This window comes from Emys orbicularis, chromosome 3 (assembly GCF_028017835.1).
Source record: "Emys orbicularis isolate rEmyOrb1 chromosome 3, rEmyOrb1.hap1, whole genome shotgun sequence".
Lineage (NCBI taxonomy): Eukaryota > Metazoa > Chordata > Testudines > Emydidae > Emys > Emys orbicularis.
Window position 1 is genome coordinate 172414150 of NC_088685.1, and position 16936 is coordinate 172431085.

A 16936-nucleotide genomic window follows, 5' to 3' on the forward strand; every position below is an offset into this window, starting at 1 on the left:
AGTGTTAGGCCTGGATCCACAGATGTAGGAACACCCTGTTGGAATCTAGTCCTGCAAGATGCTGAGCACTAAAGCTGGTTGGAGGCGGGGGGAAATCCCCCATGGAAAATTTTGACTTTTTTCATCAAAAAAACAAAACCTCAAACCCCCAAAATGTTCAGCTAAAAACTAAAAAAAAAATTGGGTTTTGAATTTTCAGTTTTCTGTTTAAAAAAAAAATCAAAAATGGTGATAAAGCAGATACTTCCTGTGAAAATCTTAATTTTGTTGCAAACAATCTTCCATTGGAAAAAAAAATTAGATGGAAAATTTTTGGCCAGCCTACTGAGCCCGCTTATTGTGTTGACTTAAATATTTCCTCATGAGACATCTCTCCACACCTCTGATTATTCGGTTAGTCCCAAGCGTTTTGCAGGATCAAGGCCCTTAGCCCATCACCTGGTTCATATGCCCCTTTGAGTCATGGCATGTCATCTCCTGACTGATCTAGAGCTGGTTGACATTAGCCTCTCTGTAACCTCCACTGCAAATATCCTTTGTGCCCATCCCTGAGGGCTAACAGACGGAAGCAGCAAGGCATGTAAGTGTTAGGAGTGTTAGGAGAAGAAATAGTAGACGTTGTTTTGTGCATGCTCTTCTTCATGCTCTGAGCACCTGCTTCAGACTCTATACTGACCATTGTAATGACGATTATTGTTGACACAATAGAGTGCTGTTAAAATGACTACACTAGGAGGAGCTGGTTGGTGTTGAATGTTCTGCCCAAATACAGTATAAACACATCCAGCAACACAGGTGCATTTAATTTGAAAATAATAGTCCAAGCATATGCATGCTTTCACTTCCCCCCAGGACAGCCCTCGCTGTTCCATTAATAGTTGTGATATTGCCTGTTTGTACAGTTCCAGCACACCAGAACAGTCAGGTCATCTGTTTTTAGAAGTCAGTGGGGGCCCCAGGGCCTTCCCTCGGTGCATGTAAGTCCTCCATTTAAATCAAAAGCTCTGCATGACACTAGGGTTAATACAACTGCTACTGCTACCAGCAATAATATAATTAGAGATGAGCTTACCCCCAGATCCAAACCCCTTTGTATATTAGATAGGAGGAGAGGGTGTTCACATTTGAATTCCCTGTTCCAGACCTGCCTCTCTTGTTTTGGTTCTGGGTCAGATCCTGAACCTATTTTCAGATGTGGCTGAAATATGAGAGTGGCTGGTCTTGAGAGTTCCACCATGTCCTGGAACAAGCTAACATTCACAACTGACAGGTTCAGCTGAAACAGTTTCAGGCTTTATTCCAAGAAAACAACACAGAACGTAGCAGGTAAGGAACCAGGCAGCTGTTGTGTTGAGGAGACTGTGACTGGCACTCACTGAATTCTTCTATAGCTGGCATGGGCAGCCTTTGGCGGGCTAAAACCAATAGGGGTAAGCGATACTAATTCAATTACAAACCCAGCACAGGCTACCTGAGTTCCTTAAACAGCAATCAGGAAGATGGAACTTTTGTGGGATCAACTGATCTTGTGAGGCTTCTACTACTTGGTGCTGAAATCTTACGATGGCAGCTCATAGGACTTTAGTACCATTGAGCCCAAAGGCAGGATTCAGCCTCAAATCCAGGCCCTAGAGCTGAGCCTAGATCTAATCTGCACCTGCACACTCCTTCTTCAGCCCATCGTTACTGACACAAAATTGTCCCTCCAGTTCTTTTCAATTGAGGATCTCAAAGGATTTCACAGATGTTATTGGCCAAGCAAAGCGAGGCCCTAAACACAACTTGATGGCATTTCTATGTTTGTCTGTATGCAGCACAATAACTTTTGAAGGCCGCATCCAGTGAATTCCAGAACTTCACGGAATGTGCTAGGCATCAATGGGCAGAATCCGCTTGATTTTGGTGACAATCAGAAAACTTGAAAAACCGTTTGTAGGAGTGTCAAAGAGACAGACACAGTCCAACCCTGTTCCCGCATGTGAGTGGCTTCTCCTCGCTGCACTGCTCTCAGGGCATTACATGGCACCCCACACACTTCTGCCCCTGCACAGGCAGGAAACAGGCCAGCCCCATGAAGGGGGGATACACTTTGTTGCTTACGTAGTTGAGCTGTAATGGTCCCTCCTCCCTCCCACCCCAGTCCCCTTTGGGTAGGGTGGCCATTCACACATTCCTGGAACACAGGGCATTCCAGTACTTTTGGGAATGGTGTGGGCCTGCCCCTGCTGGTGTGACATCAAATGTGCAGTGTGTGTAAGGTCACGCCACGCAGGAGGTGCCATTTTTTTAAAAGCATGTTGCTCTGCCCCCGCCAGCATGACCTGTGCAGAGCAATATTCTCTTCAAAAGGGCATCCCCCATCCAATACTGGACAAAACCACATGCAGTTTTGTCTGAGTACCCGATGGGGGGCAAACCCTGGAAAAGCAAATGACTGTTCAGTTTAATACTGAATGAGTGGCCTGCCTACTTCTCGGACCCTGCTTCCACCACTAAAAATGCTTCCTCTAAGGCTTGGGAATGGGGGGGAAGCAGGGACCTGGAGGGGAGTGAGCGTTGGCAGGGGAGGGGGAGTGGAATGGGAGGAATACAGCTCTGCCTACTAAGCAACATACGCAATGAAGTGTGCAACCCTCTAGGAAAGAAGACACATGCAGAGCCCCTGGCATGGGGTTGGGGGGGGGGGAAGAGAATGGGACACCCTGGTATGGGGGAAGGGATCAGTCAGGGTGCACAAAGAACCCCTGGTGGTGGTGGGGTGCAAGGAATAGCTGAATAGAGTGGGGGTGGACGGGTAGCACATGGAGAGCTTGTGGAGGGAATGGAGAGATGCAAGGAGCCTCTGGTGCATGCAATGAACTCAGCTGACAGAAGCTGTGGAGTGTGTGATCCCTGCCCCCAATTTTATCAGGTCTCACAAAGCTCCTGTGGGGCAGGTCAGTATCATTGTCACCATTTTACAGATAACCTTTGTGTGCCTTGGTTTGTATAAGTGACTTGCCCAAGGCCAGGCAGCGACTCAGTGTCCAACAGGGCCGCCGGGGGGGCCAGCTGTCTGCTAACCACTGGCCCACACTTCACTGCCATTAACTAGGAGGAATTCCTTATGACCAGGGCACTAAGATATGTCATCAGATACAATAATATGCTGTGTTCATTAGCAGGATGTGGCTGAGAAGGGAGTGTAGCCAGAGTGAGCGCAGGATGTGCTGATTCAGCACACTGCCTCAGTCTGCTGGCAGGACTCGGGACCCCTAGCTGCAAACTGGAGCTACCTCTGCCAGTGGAAGCTCCAAGGGAGGGTGATGGCGGTAACACAGCTTGTCCTCCTTTGGTGTGAATTCCTCCTGGGGTGGAGACTTTTGGTGGAACAGGAAGGTGTGAATGGTAGGAAGGAACCATAGTGATGGTTATGGTGTTAAAAACATGAGAGAGAGTGTGTGTGTGTACGTGTACATACAGGAGAGTCCCAGCTTTGCTCTATGATCTTGGACAAGTCTTTTTGCTTTTGTGTGCCTCAGTTACCCCATCTGTAAACTGGAGATGATCATACGCGCTTTCCTATCCTCAGATCCTCGGTTGGCCACATGTGAGATATCATTGTAATTCACACAACTTTCCATCAGCACCAGTGAATGCCCCCAATACCTGATCAACTCCTGAGAGCTCCATTGCTACTGGAAGATAACTGCAGGAACATTCAGGGCCCAGCTGTGGGTTGCGGATGGCGTGGAGCCACTCTGTCCCACAGAGAGTTTGGGGAGGACTGTCCTACAGTCCCTCTCTCAGCTCTCAAATATGCAGGGGTTTGGCAGTGGAAGCTGCTCAAGCTTTGGCCCTGCCTCTGTTCCCTTTAGTGCATTATTCTTCCCCATGGTTAAATAAATAGAGCAGCAGGCACTGTGCTCTTCTAAGCTCAGACGCTGTGATTGTGACCCGCTGGCCCTTTAATGCCTGGGCATAGTGTGTGTGTGTGGGGGGGGGAGGCAGTGTCTCCTTGCACCTTCCTTCTCCCCCTGCAAACCTGCACAAAGGCCAAGCACAATTGGGCCCCTATTGATGAGATTTTCAAAAGTGCTCAGCACTCAGCAGCACTTACTGGTCTAGGTGGGGAGGTGCTGGGTGCTGAGCTCTGGAAAATCCAGCACCGCAAATTGGAGAGATGCAGCGTACGCAGTGAAAGCATTAACAATAATGTGTTTTTCTTTACAGGTAAAAGAACTGGGCAAGCATGTCGCTGGCTTCCTGGTTCAGGTGGAATGAGCCACCAAGCCGGATTTCCCAAAGGAGCCCCACAGAGATGGTGGTGGAGACACTAATGATGGAACTAGGCTGGCAGATCAAGCAGGCAGAGAAACAGCAACGAGAGAGAGAGAATGAATATCGCAAGATAAAGACGGGCGTGGACTACGGCTGGCTGGTTAGCTACCCAAAGCCTAAGCACAGCTATGACATCAGCCCAGGGGAGCGGCTGCAGCTGGAGGACATGTGCACCAAAATACATCCCTCCTACTGTGGGCCAGTCCTACTCAGGTATAATGGAGGCTTTGTAGACACAGGACTGCTGCACATCCCACACAGTGAGGCAGATTTCCTAGTGGTTAGAACACAGGACTGGGAGTTGGCATACCTGTGTTTCAATGCAGGCTGTGACAGTGACTCACTGTATGACCACTGGCCAAATAACCGTTGTGCCTCATTTTCCCCATATGTAAAACAGGTATAATAATACTTGCCTTCACTGTTGGTATGAGAGTCAATTAATGTTTGGTGCTTTCAGATACCTCAGATGAAAGGTGCTACAGAAGTATTATGTATTATTCATTATTTGTTATAACGAGAACCTCAAATTCACAATCAGAAAGCAACACTACATGTACGATCACACTGATATTTATTGCCATTTACTACAGCTGATTATTTCAAATGGAAGCAGAATGGTTCAAGTGGAAGTAGTCTGGGAGGTTATGGGAACAAAGATCTAATAGTTTAGGGTCAAAGTTTGTTAATACAGGGATGAGAGATGAAAGTATTTCCTGCTGCAAAGAAGAGATGCAAAAAGCAACTTCCAGCTGAGAGAGGCTGAGAACGAGCACCTCGTGTTTTGACCAGCAAAATGCTCCATTTTGGCTTACTTTGTAGAGTTACTATGGAGGGACCACGAGGGTTTGTGTTTGAGACCTGTAAGATGCACATAGTCTGCCCGGCCACTGGCTGGGGGAAGCTCTGCTCACTGTTGAGTCAACCTCGAGTAGAGAGAGAATTATTTACATCTGATATTAAAGATGGGGTCTGCACTGAAGTCAATGCAGCGAGCCTGGTGTAATCAGCAGTGACTCCAGTGAGTAGTGCACTTTCCCTAGAGTAAAACTGATTCAAGTGAGAGGAGAATCAGGCCCTGAGCCTCTCTCCCTTTCTTTTTGTTTTTTTTTAAGATACATTTCCCATTGTTTTGATTAGGAAACAAAAGATTGGTGGGGGGGGGAGCTTATACCTTTTTACAAGCACTGAACGTATACCCCAACGGGCCTAATGCTCTCCTGTTTCCCTCTCTCTGGCCACCAGTGCCAACAATGCAGGGAAGTGAGCCACAGCACACCCTGGGGCCCTTCTGCTGCTGCCCACGGATCCTTCCTGCAAATGCAAGGAGACTGGCAAAGGCGTTCCTCTTCCCCCGGTGGGGGAGTTGATTCATTCCTGTGGGATGGGATGGGGAGATTGTCAGAGGCTCCTCTGTTCCCTTGCAGGGCTCCCAGGTGATGGCAGAGTCTAGGATTTACTGATGGTTTAAACCAAAATGGCCAAATTGGCCCCTGCAGGGTTTTACCAGTATTATTCATCTGAAAGCAGAACAGTTCAAAACAGCACTGGCCATACACTCATTCACACCCAGAACACAGAACCCATTATAAACCACACAGGAAGGAACGGAACCTGAGCTCTTTTCCCCTGCCTCTGGAGGACTGAGCAAGGATCCTCTGGCAGATGGGCGTATCCCATGAGACTGGCTTCCTGTGATGGCAGTGGGTGGTTACTGGCGAAACTTGAGGCTTCCATCTTCTAATGTATAAGCCCCAAATCAGTCTGACTTACAACACAGTTCATTTTCTCCCTGGGTCAGATCACAAGAGGAGCTGAGCATTTGCATCTTCCATTGACTTCTGTGGCTCCTGTAGGTGCTCAGCCTTGTGCAGGACTTGGCCCTACATTGCAGTCAATACATCTGCTCCCTAGTACTAGTTGGCTGTGTTTGTGAAGCAGTTGTGACTAAGGACAATAGGACATAACCTTCCTTATTAAAACGGATCCATCATCATCATCATTAATTGTATTACAGTATCACCTAGAGGTGCCGGCCAAGGCCCATTGTGCTAGGCACTGTACGTGCACAGAGCCAGAGATACTCCCTGTCCTAAAGAGCTTACAAACTATTAGACGAGACAGGCAAAGGATGTATTAGCCCCATTTTACAAATGGGGGACAGAAACTTGGGGACACTAAGTGACTTGCCCAAGATCACACAAGATATCTTTGGCAGAGCTGGGAATTCAGCTCAGAGCTCCAGAGTCCAGTGACTTAATCTCAGACCATCTCACTCTCAATCCTTCCTCTCTCTCTCAAAAAAAGAGAGCATCCCATAACATTCTGTCATGCTATAATTATAAAGATCACCATTAGTTTAAACACAACTGCTTGTAAAATAATCATCTTGCATTTAAAAAGACCCACAAACTTGTCATTGGAAATTCAGAGGCTGCACAAACAGTTGTAGCTTAGAAGAGGAGCCTTTGAGCGAGACAGCATACAATTCTGCATACCGTGTTCCAGTGAAGTGCAGATAAAAGGTTCATCGGGATTGCACAATAGCTTTTCCTTCCAGCTCAGGCATTTGAAGGGCTACTGTCCCTTTTTGATACTCAGCAAGTTGATTATAATAGTCAGACTCCATTGTTAGGGGCTATGTCATAAAATTGCAGGGTTCATTCTGTTCATTGTATTTGCTATTGTTGGGCAGGTCTCTTCCTTTGATAATGTGAATGAATTGCTAAATTAAGAGTCATAGTAAGAAAAAACATCCGATATATTTTGTCAGCAATGCCATGTGCTCCTCCAAAAGACCCAGGTGATTTTCATATGAGCACCCAAGTCATCATTTGACTGATATCTAGCAAAAGCAACCAGGAGCTTTTGCTAGATATTAGATATATGTCTGCAAATTCACTCTCTTTGGATATTAAAGTTTTTAAATTGAGATTGTCAGGTCAAACTGGCCTAGAATGTAGGTATTGTACAAAATGAGCATTTGCACAACCTAACACAAATAGATATGATTCTCTGGTGGATTTTTTCCTTTTCAAATTCAAGAGGGATCTAGAAATAGGCCCAAAATGAAACCTTAAATTCAACTACCTTTTCCATCAAATTCCAAGGGATTCTGATTCATCTCCTGCCAACATAAACCTATCTCATTCAGTTTTGCTCTGGGTTGAATTCAAAACCAAAAGACACCTGTTTTATATATCTAGGGTGAAATCTTGGCCTCAGTGAAGTCAATGGGGGTTTTGCCATTGACTGCACTGGGTCTATGATTTCGATCCTAGTACCCAGATGCTAGAGTGATAGGCACATTAGAAATGCTGACATTAGCCTAGATGGGCTGATTGATCCAGTTTAGATACATCCCACAATGGTGAAATTTTCAGGAGCATAGTTGATCTCACAAGATTTCTACAGTTGGATCTGAGATTGTGCAAGAACAGCTTGTTGGATTTCACTGCTCTTGAACGTCAAACCTACCCCTAATCCAGATCTGATCACTGCCTGTTTGGCTCATCTCTTGCCGAAAGTGAAACTGACTAGAAACAAAAGTGAAACCACCCACTCTGTTTACCTTGTCCAAGATGGAGAGAAATGTAAAAAAATTGCATATTTAAGAGCAAATCAGATTTTACTAAACTAAGGTATCATTAATACCACAGGTTATTAAGGGTTATAATTTAGTAAGGACTATAAAAAAGGAAGCAGATTTTATAGTTTACCTGACATTGAATGAGAAACAAATTACTGAGATCAAAAGTTGATTTGCTTACGGTTTACTGGCTTAGCTGCAAAGCTGATTTGTTTGGAGGGTGAGGGTTGGTGTGAACAATGCAATCTTTTGAACGTTAAGTAATTTTCTACAGTAAAGCTGTTTATTGCTGCAAAGTATAACCAAAATGTTGTTTAACAAAATAAATTCGGGAATCAACTAGCGCCTTATCATCAGCATTTAGCAGTTAATAGTTTTTTTTAAGCAATTCAAACAACACATAGCCCCACTTCAGCAAAGCACTTACGCATCTGCATAACTATAAGAAGTTCTTAAATCTCACCAAAACATATACTTAAAGTGAAGCCTCATTCATGCTTAAGTGTGTTTCTGAATTGGGGTCATAGAAAGAACATAAGCAGACAAGGTTAATGGGCTGGCGTACAGCACAACCTGAATTAACGCCAACTTCCACTGGACAGTTCCCTGTCCTAAGAAACTACTTTTAACCTCAGATATTTTAAAGAACAGCTTTGTTCACAAATTATGCTTTGTAAATAAAGATGTAATCTGATGAGTAAGAAAATGCTGTTACCTACTCAGCACGAGGTAACCAGAAAGGATTGTCTGCTTTGAAATTATTCTCTGACAGAACGCTAGGGTGTTAATCCAGCCTAGAAGAATGGTGACCCTGATTCCACTGAACAACTGCATGTAAGAACTCTGTGTCCTAGTGTAACAATAGACACTGGAATTGATGGATACTAATCTCTGTGCCTTGTGAATAGTATTACCACCACTTCTGTGTCACACCTTTTACGCTGAAGCCAGTACTGCTGGATCAGTCAATATTGCATTCCACACTTTGACTGATACTCCTGCTAATCTGACTAATACTGGCATGGAAATGCTTAGTATATGATGGTCTCCATATCTGAGAAAAGATTCAGGAATGCACCGAGGGCAATTCTGAATGGCATCAGGGATGCTAACTGAGGAGATATCTGAGCCCTTAGTGATTATCTTTGAAAAGTCATGGAAGACGGGAGAGATTCCAGAGTACTCAAAAAGGGCAAATATAGTGCCAATCTATAAAAGGGTAAATAAGGACAACCTGGGGAATTACAGACCAGTCATGTTAACTTCATTACCCGGAAAGATAATGGAGCAAATAATTAAGTAATCAATTTGCAAACATCTAGAAGACAATAAGGTGATAAGTAATAGTCCACTTAGGAAGGAACAATCAGTTGCACACATATAAATTGGGAAATGACTGCCTATGAAGGAGTACTGCAGAACGGGATCTTAAGGTCGTAGTGGATTAGAAACTAAATATGAGTCAACAGTGTAACACGGATGTTTACTTTTTTTGCAACATTCTGGAATGTATTAGCAGGTAAGCGAGAAGTAATTCTTCCAGTCTACTCTGCACTGATTAGGCCTCAACTGGAGTACTGTGTCCAGTTCTGGGCACCACATTTCAAGAAAGATGTGGACAAATTGGAGAAAGGCCAGAGAAGAGCAACAAAAATGATTAAAGGTCTAGAAAACATGACCTTTGAGGGAAGATTGAAAAATTATGTTTGTTTAGTCTGGAGAAGAGAAGATTGAGAGGGGACATAACAGTTTTCAAGTACATAAAAGGGTGTTACAAGGAGGAGGGAGAAAAATTGTTCTCCTTAACCTCTGAGGATAGGACAAGAAGCAATGGGCTTCAATTGTAGCAAGGGCGATTTAGGTTGGACATTAGAAAAAACTTTCTAACTTTCAAGGTAGTTAAACACTGGAATAAATTGCCTAGGGAGGTTGTGGAATCGCCATCATTGGAGATTTTTAAGAGCACGTTAGACAAACACCAGTCAGGGATGGTCTAGATAATACTTAGTCCTGCCATGAGTGCAGGGGACTGGACTAGATGACCTCTCGAGGGCCCTTTCAGTCCTATGATTGTGTGTGCTTGTTTTGGTATGTAAGAGAACCCATACATTTTAGGAGGAAAACATAGTGACCCTGATTTTGTGATTAAACACTCTGCTCTGAGCAACCTCTGTAGCAAGTGTCTCTGGTTCTTTCTTGGCATGAGACGGTATTTGTCTGACCACTCATCCCTCTGTTGTTGGTGATGGCTCCTCCCCTGCAGCATCCAGTTAATATGACTGGGGAGCCATGCAGATTTCTTACCAGGGAGGCAGTTTGTTAACCATATGCCAGCTAAGCATTAGTTCCCTTGGCAAAGTCCTAGATGATGGGCAGTAGGGTTTAGTGAGTGGAATGTTCTGACTTCCTCCTCATCCTTCCTTCTTGGGTTGGAAACAGTCAGAATTTGATGTTTGTACAATTACTATATGCTCAGAAGAACATGTCTATCATTGGTGCTGAAGAAGGGGAAAGGTACATGAGAAAAAGATGCACAAACCCATTCTAGACGTTGAAATATGAGAAACAGGACCTGATGTGGGAAACCACCACCCTGCACACGATTTATTGATTACACCCCAGTCACATGAAGGATCCCTCAACAAGTGACAAACTTCAGGCCCAATCCTGCAGTGATTACTCAAGAAACACTCCTACAGAGTTTTGCCTGAGTAAAGACTAAGGACTCTTATCTTACTGTAAGAAAGCACAGAAGTAAGATGATATCCATCTTGACTCATCCTAAGGGCTGGTCTACACTGTGGGGGTGGGGGGGAATCGATCTAAGATACGCAACTTCAGCTACGTGAATAGCGTAGCTGAAGTCGAAGTATCTTAGATCGATTTACCTTGGGTCCTCACGGCGCAGGATCGACGGCCGCGGCTCCCCCGTCGACTCCGCTACCGCTGCTCGCTCCAGTGGAGTTCCAGAGTCGATGGGGAGTGCGTTCGGGGATCAATATATCGCGTCTTAACGAGACGCGATATATTGATCGATCGCTACCCGCCGATACGGCGGGTAGTCTGGATGTACCCTAAGAAGCCAAAAAGCAACAAAATTAAATTGGAGGTGAGGAGGAAATGATCTGAGACTGTGATAGTCAATACTTTTTTTAAAAAATTGGAAAAATTACAGAAAAATAAAAGTTTTGCAATAACTAGCTGTTCACAAAAGTGGCTTATGGATGAAAAAAGTTTGCTGTCATATATTTACTCTGTTAAAAATAACAATAAGTTGATTTGTCTCAGGAAAAGCAGTCTCTCCTGTGATGCACAAGTTGTTTTTTGTCCAGCAGCAGCACAAATAGACATGTAAACCTCAGCTGGAGAGTGAGCTGGCTCTTGCCTTGAGCCTGTGATAACCTGCCCACTCTTCCTACTGAGAAATAGTTACTTCTTTGTTCCACATATATATTTTGCACCTTATATCTAGGAACACCCCTTACTTGGTGTGACCGTAGTCCCAGTGGGGGCCAGCTATAGTCACTCAATTAGGGTGAACTGCAAAGAATGGGGCAGACAGTCCCCATAAAGCTGGTGGATATTCCAATACTTAGATTTACCAAACCAGCATAAAACAGCTTCTTTATTACCTTACTGGTTTCTCAGAACTCCAAACAACACAGTTCCCTTAAAGTGATCCAGCCTCAGGCCTCCATGTCAAATATGATGAAAATTTCTGTAAATCTTATTTCATCATATAAAAGAAAAGGTTCTACCACTCCCAAAGGATTGGACACATTATCTCCCAGGTTATTGAATATTCCAGATCTTACCCAAATACACGCTACAGCTAATTCTTATTAACTAAACTAAAATGTATTTAAAAACAACAGCGTGAGTATGGTTAAAAGATCAATATACTTACAGACATGAGTTCAGTCCACTGAGGTTCAGATTCATAGCATAGATGGTGAGCTTTGTAGTTGCAGAGAGTTCTTTCTGAAATAGTTCATAGGTTATAGCAGGGGTCGGCAACCTTTCAGAAGTGGTGTGCGGATCTTCATTTATTCACTCTAATTTAAGGTTTCGTGTGCCAGTAACACATTTTAACATTTTTAGAAGGTCTCTTTCTATAGGTCTATATTATAAACTAAACTATTGTTGTATATAAAGTAAACAAGGTTTTAAAAATGTTTAAGAAGCTTCATTTAAACTTAAATTAAAATGCAGAGCCCCCTGGACTGGTGGCCAGGACCCGGCAGTGTGAGTGCCACTGAAAATCAGCTCGCGTGCCGCCTTTGGCAGGCGTGCCATAGGTTGCCTACCCCTGGGTTATAGCAATGAACAAATCTCATATTCAGGGCGTACCAGCATAACTAGGACCTCAGTCGTGCAACTCAAACGTCCCCCGATGAAGCCTAAGCAGAGCTGAGATGACAGAATCAGGACCCCAGGATCTTTTATACAATTTCATGTCTTTTGACAAGTTGGAGTTCAGAAGGTGTTTAGCAGGACTTTGAAGGAGGTCCATCACCGGTACTTAGCTATAGAATTAACATAAGGCCATTTGCTTGTTCCTCCACCCTTCACAGGACATTTCAAAGAGAGATGAATACTGAGATATCCCGTGTTCACAATTCATTTAAATTCTAGGATGTTCTTTTGATCTCTGACCTATCAGAATCCAGCACAGAATCCAGCACAGGACTGTTGGTTACATTGTCCACACTACTCGTACATATGTAAATACACAAAAACACAAACATTATCTCCCCACATGTCTTTTGAGGGTTATTTATTTTGCAGGATGTTTAACCCTTTCTAGCCATGCATCACACTTGGCAATTCCTTTTGCTGCATTTATGTGCCCCTAATGTGGTGACATTTTAATGGGCAGAGTCAAGTGGCTAAATCTACATTCACATTTTGTTTAAAAAGAATGAAACCTCAGATAAATTATTTCAATCTTTTTTTAAATGTCAGTGAAAACAGGCTTTGGGGTTGTTTATGTTCATTGAAACATGCTCCTATTCAAATGCTGTAGACTTCTGTTGTTCATGAAAACACAGAAGTGAAACTGGCCATCCCAGTCTTGTTGGCCACCCTGTCCAACAGATAGTCAGGATGGTGAGAAGTTAATTCAATTTAGAAAATGATTTCAGTTGTACTAATCTGAGTTCTGAGTACTAACACAAGAATGTATCATCAAATTCATTCCTGTGGGGTGAAAGATCCCTTGAGGGCACTTTTCCTACATGCTGAGGCTACTTCATTGGTGTTGAAAAGACCTCATTTTTGGATAGTCCCATCTCTCGAAGTTTCTGACTATAAGGGAGGGAATAAAGTAAATCCATTTGCTAGTTGGACCTAGCAAAGAGACAAGAACACAGCCTAAGGGCACTGCTTAAAAGCAACACTTGGCCAATGTGCCAGCAACACTGTCTCTGTCAATTAACATCTTTACATATTAACCCGTAAGCATCGCCCCTTCCCCCACTTATTCAGTCCCTGCAACTGAGTCGGTCGGCCTATTCTTTTAAATGGTAAAAGCATGTGCAGCTTACGTGCATCCTGAACTCTCATGTCAGTATGGGTTGATGGAATCAGACCCTCTCAGTCCAACTGGGAGTGTGCAGGGGTTCTCAGTGCCTCCGATAGTCAAAGTTCATTAGGGCTTTGTTACTGCATTAAGGAACTGTTCCAAAGTCATTGAAGTCAATGGGAGATCTTCCATTGACTGCAATGGGCTTTGGATCAGAGACTATAGGCTCAGTCTTGGCAGGTGCTCAGCACTTTTAACTCCCATTAGCTTTCATTGGAGCTGAGTGCACTCAGCGCCAGGCAGCACTGGGCAATGCTCAGATATGTTTACTGTGCTACCGTAGGAAGTGAAGCACATTGAGATGTTTGGCTGTGTAAAACTAGTGTTAAAACACGCATTCAGTGCCATTCACCAGTACAGTTGTGCTTCACGGTGATATTCTTGCACAGTAAAGGCCAAACAGTTTGAATTTACACATGGATTTACTTCATCCCATGTGGAAAAGTCCTTTGGAATATAAGGGAATGATAATCTTGCCGTAGGATTTTAAATGAAACTATCCAATTCTATTGCAGAGATGTAATTTCCTAGTACATTCCATAGGATGGTTCAAAAAACCCATAGAAAGAACTTTATTCTTCAGGTTTTTAGGACAATTCCTGCAGCATCAGATTTAATTTCTATAGAAACCTATTGCTTTCATCACTATTAAATTCTATAGAAGACTCTACAATGCTTTACAAGCATCATATAGTTTTGGTTTTATTAAATATATGCAGTTCTCAGCATTAAACAGTTATGTCTGTCTGTTCATGGGTGTAATTCACTAGGGTTTAACTAGAACTAGAATATAGATGCTACCAGTATGAGAGTCGGGTGAGTGGAACTACATGCTCTCCAGGTGCAGGTGGGAACACAGCCTAGTGGTTAGACCACAGGACTGGGAGTCAGGAGTCATGGGCTCTACACCTAGTTCTGCCACTGATTCACTGTGTGACCTTAGGCAAGTCACTCTGCTTCTCAGTGCCTCAGCTTGCCTACCTCTCAAATGAAATAATACTGCAGTGAGGCTAAATTCATTAGTGTCTGTAAACTGCTTTGAGAGCCTCCCTGAAAAGGTACCATAGAAGCATTATTATTATAAATACACCCTGATTTGCAGCACAGACCAGTGCTGTACCTAATTTGTACTGGACTAACAACTGTCTTATCATACATTATGAGCTGATGAAATACCCCCAAATTAAAGTGATCAAACCCATTCCCAATGGGAGTTGAATTTCTATATCAAACTATGGACTAATGCTCAGCTTTTTAAAAATTAAAGTTGTCCATTGATTGTACTTTTTCAGATTCCGGCAACTTATTGCTGAATACGAGCCAGAGGTACAGGAAGTAGCCCGGCTCTTCCGCTCTGTCCTGCAGGAAGCCACTGAGAAAATCAAAGAGGAAGAAGAGGCCAAGAAGCTTGCGAGGCAGTGGAACACAAAACACAAAACCAGCCTGTCTCTAATGACATTTAAATCCCGGACCAGGATTTCCCCATTCAGCAGCAACATCAAGACCATTTCAGAGGACGTGGAGCGAGGCACTGAGCCAACCAGAAGAGTATGGAGTATGCCGGAGTTTAGGAGTGCCAAGGATTACTGACTCTATTAATAACCAGAATGAGATTTGAGAGAGAGCTGGTTTGGTTTTTAGAATGAGTTAACCATTATCTAGCCATGTGTTATTTCACCTGCATCCCAGTTCTCTCTCTTTCTGTCCGCCTCTGTCTGTCTCTCTCTTGGGAGTTGTGGCGATAGTGACAGATGGTGATGCACATAGTCTCTGTCACCTATCATGTTAGCTTTGGCTATAATTTAGTGGTTTACAATAACTTGATGGTCAATGGTCATTTCTTATTTCAGTTTTATTGTTTCTGCTCATTGGAGAACAGTTTGGTGCATGGTGCATTACCACCACCCTCCCAGCCTTCTACATGGCTGTCTGCAAATGCAGTGCACCCAACCACGTGAGACTTGTAGCCCCATTGCGTTAAATGGGATTACTCATGTGAACATGCATCAGTAAGGCTTGCAGGATCTGACCCACCAAGTCAGGGTCCCTGATTTAGCTATTTGAGACAGACATTAAACTCTATTCATGTATGTGCTATAGAGAAGCCTCTTAAATCAACACTGATTCCAGCATATTTCCACTCAGTGTGATTGTAAAATAATCTGTCTCTTCTTGCAAAATAGATGACAAACTTCCTAGAATGAGGGTCACATTTTCCATAGCAGCCAATTTTTGCATAGAATTGTGGATGCTCAGTTTTATGCATGCACACTTTTTTGCATGTGCAGGTCAGTCAGATGTCGAACTACCAGCTTTGCAGACACATGCTGTCTGCATGCACAAACATGGACTCTGGCATGTGTAGATACTGCACACATACAAGGCTGTGTGTGCACATTTGAGGCTCCATTAAAATCCTCCGAGTCCCTCTTAATTTTCATTTTTGTTGCAAGGAGAGATTAGGTTATAAACCCAAGTATTAAAACCCAACTGGATCAAAACTGTCTCATATTGAGACTCCCAGGCAATTCCAGTAAGTGCTACAGCTCATATTCCATTTAATAAGTAGATGCATTGAAATGACTGGCAAGGCTGAGTCTGAAAGCAGATTACTGGAGTATATAACCAGGGGGGGGAAAAATCAGTATTCACATATAGGGATCTTTCTATGTCCCAGAGTGTTAGAGGTCATTCCAACAAATTGCTGACGTGATTTATTTCCGCTGTAGGGAAAGAATGTAGGTTCGTTTCATAATCTTTTTGTCCTGGATATTAAGAAGAGAGTTTTTCTGTATATAACGGGTTGATGGCCAGTGAGGCAATAAATCTTTTCAAGGGGAAAAAAAATCTCAGACTATAGCAAAACAGAGGTTCTGAAATTGGCCCTTTGAAGATGGAGGAAAATGCCAATGGAGATTTCTGAGTGGGCCCAACCTGCCATCCTTAGGGAGAACTCCTAGTGGGAGGACTGGCTCTGCTGTCTGAAAAGTCTCTGATGCTGCATTAGTGCTAACGCTTAACATCTAGGGGCTCTTCAGCCAGTGGGAAAACTCCTAGGGAAGGACGTAAGGGAAAGAGTCTCCCTGCAAGCTTTGCCTAGGGCAGTTTGACCCAGATCAGCATGATGGAAGGCGGGTTTGCCCCACCCCCAGAACCTGCTCAGCACCAGATATTGGCTGGAGGTGAAGCTTATTCACACAAGGGCCCTGTGTCGCTGGACTCTCCATTTGCCCTCCAGCCCACTCCCTGGCAGTGGGGTTTCCCACACTGGCACATGGCCCCAGAACTCCTTCTCTGGGGTGGGCAGCACCCTATGGGTACCCTGGAGAAGGTAATGCAGTCTCAGGCTATGTTAACTCAGGTAGCTTTACCATGACCCATGACAATGCTCATGCCCCTTGCTCAACCTCTCCCTGTACAAATACATACAGAACCTCGGACTG

General features: G+C 43.9%; 1 protein-coding gene across 1 annotated transcript; it reads left to right on the forward strand.

The window, feature by feature from the left end:
• The first annotated feature begins 4231 nt into the window (after window positions 1-4231).
• Window positions 4232-15083, forward strand: RD3 (RD3 regulator of GUCY2D). Its single transcript, XM_065400318.1, has 2 exons — window positions 4232-4533; window positions 14786-15083. Exons 1-2 carry the CDS (start codon window positions 4232-4234, stop codon window positions 15081-15083), a joined length of 600 nt encoding a protein of 199 aa, XP_065256390.1.
• The last annotated feature ends 1853 nt before the right edge of the window (window positions 15084-16936 follow it).

Excerpts from the sequence above, each read along its gene's own strand:
- RD3 (XM_065400318.1), top strand. The coding sequence starts at position 4,232 with ATGTCGCTGGCTTCCTGGTTCAGGTGGAATGAGCCACCAAGCCGGATT. Across the intron at positions 4,534-14,785 it reads TGTGGGCCAGTCCTACTCAG|ATTCCGGCAACTTATTGCTG; the intron begins GTATAATGGAGG and ends GTACTTTTTCAG.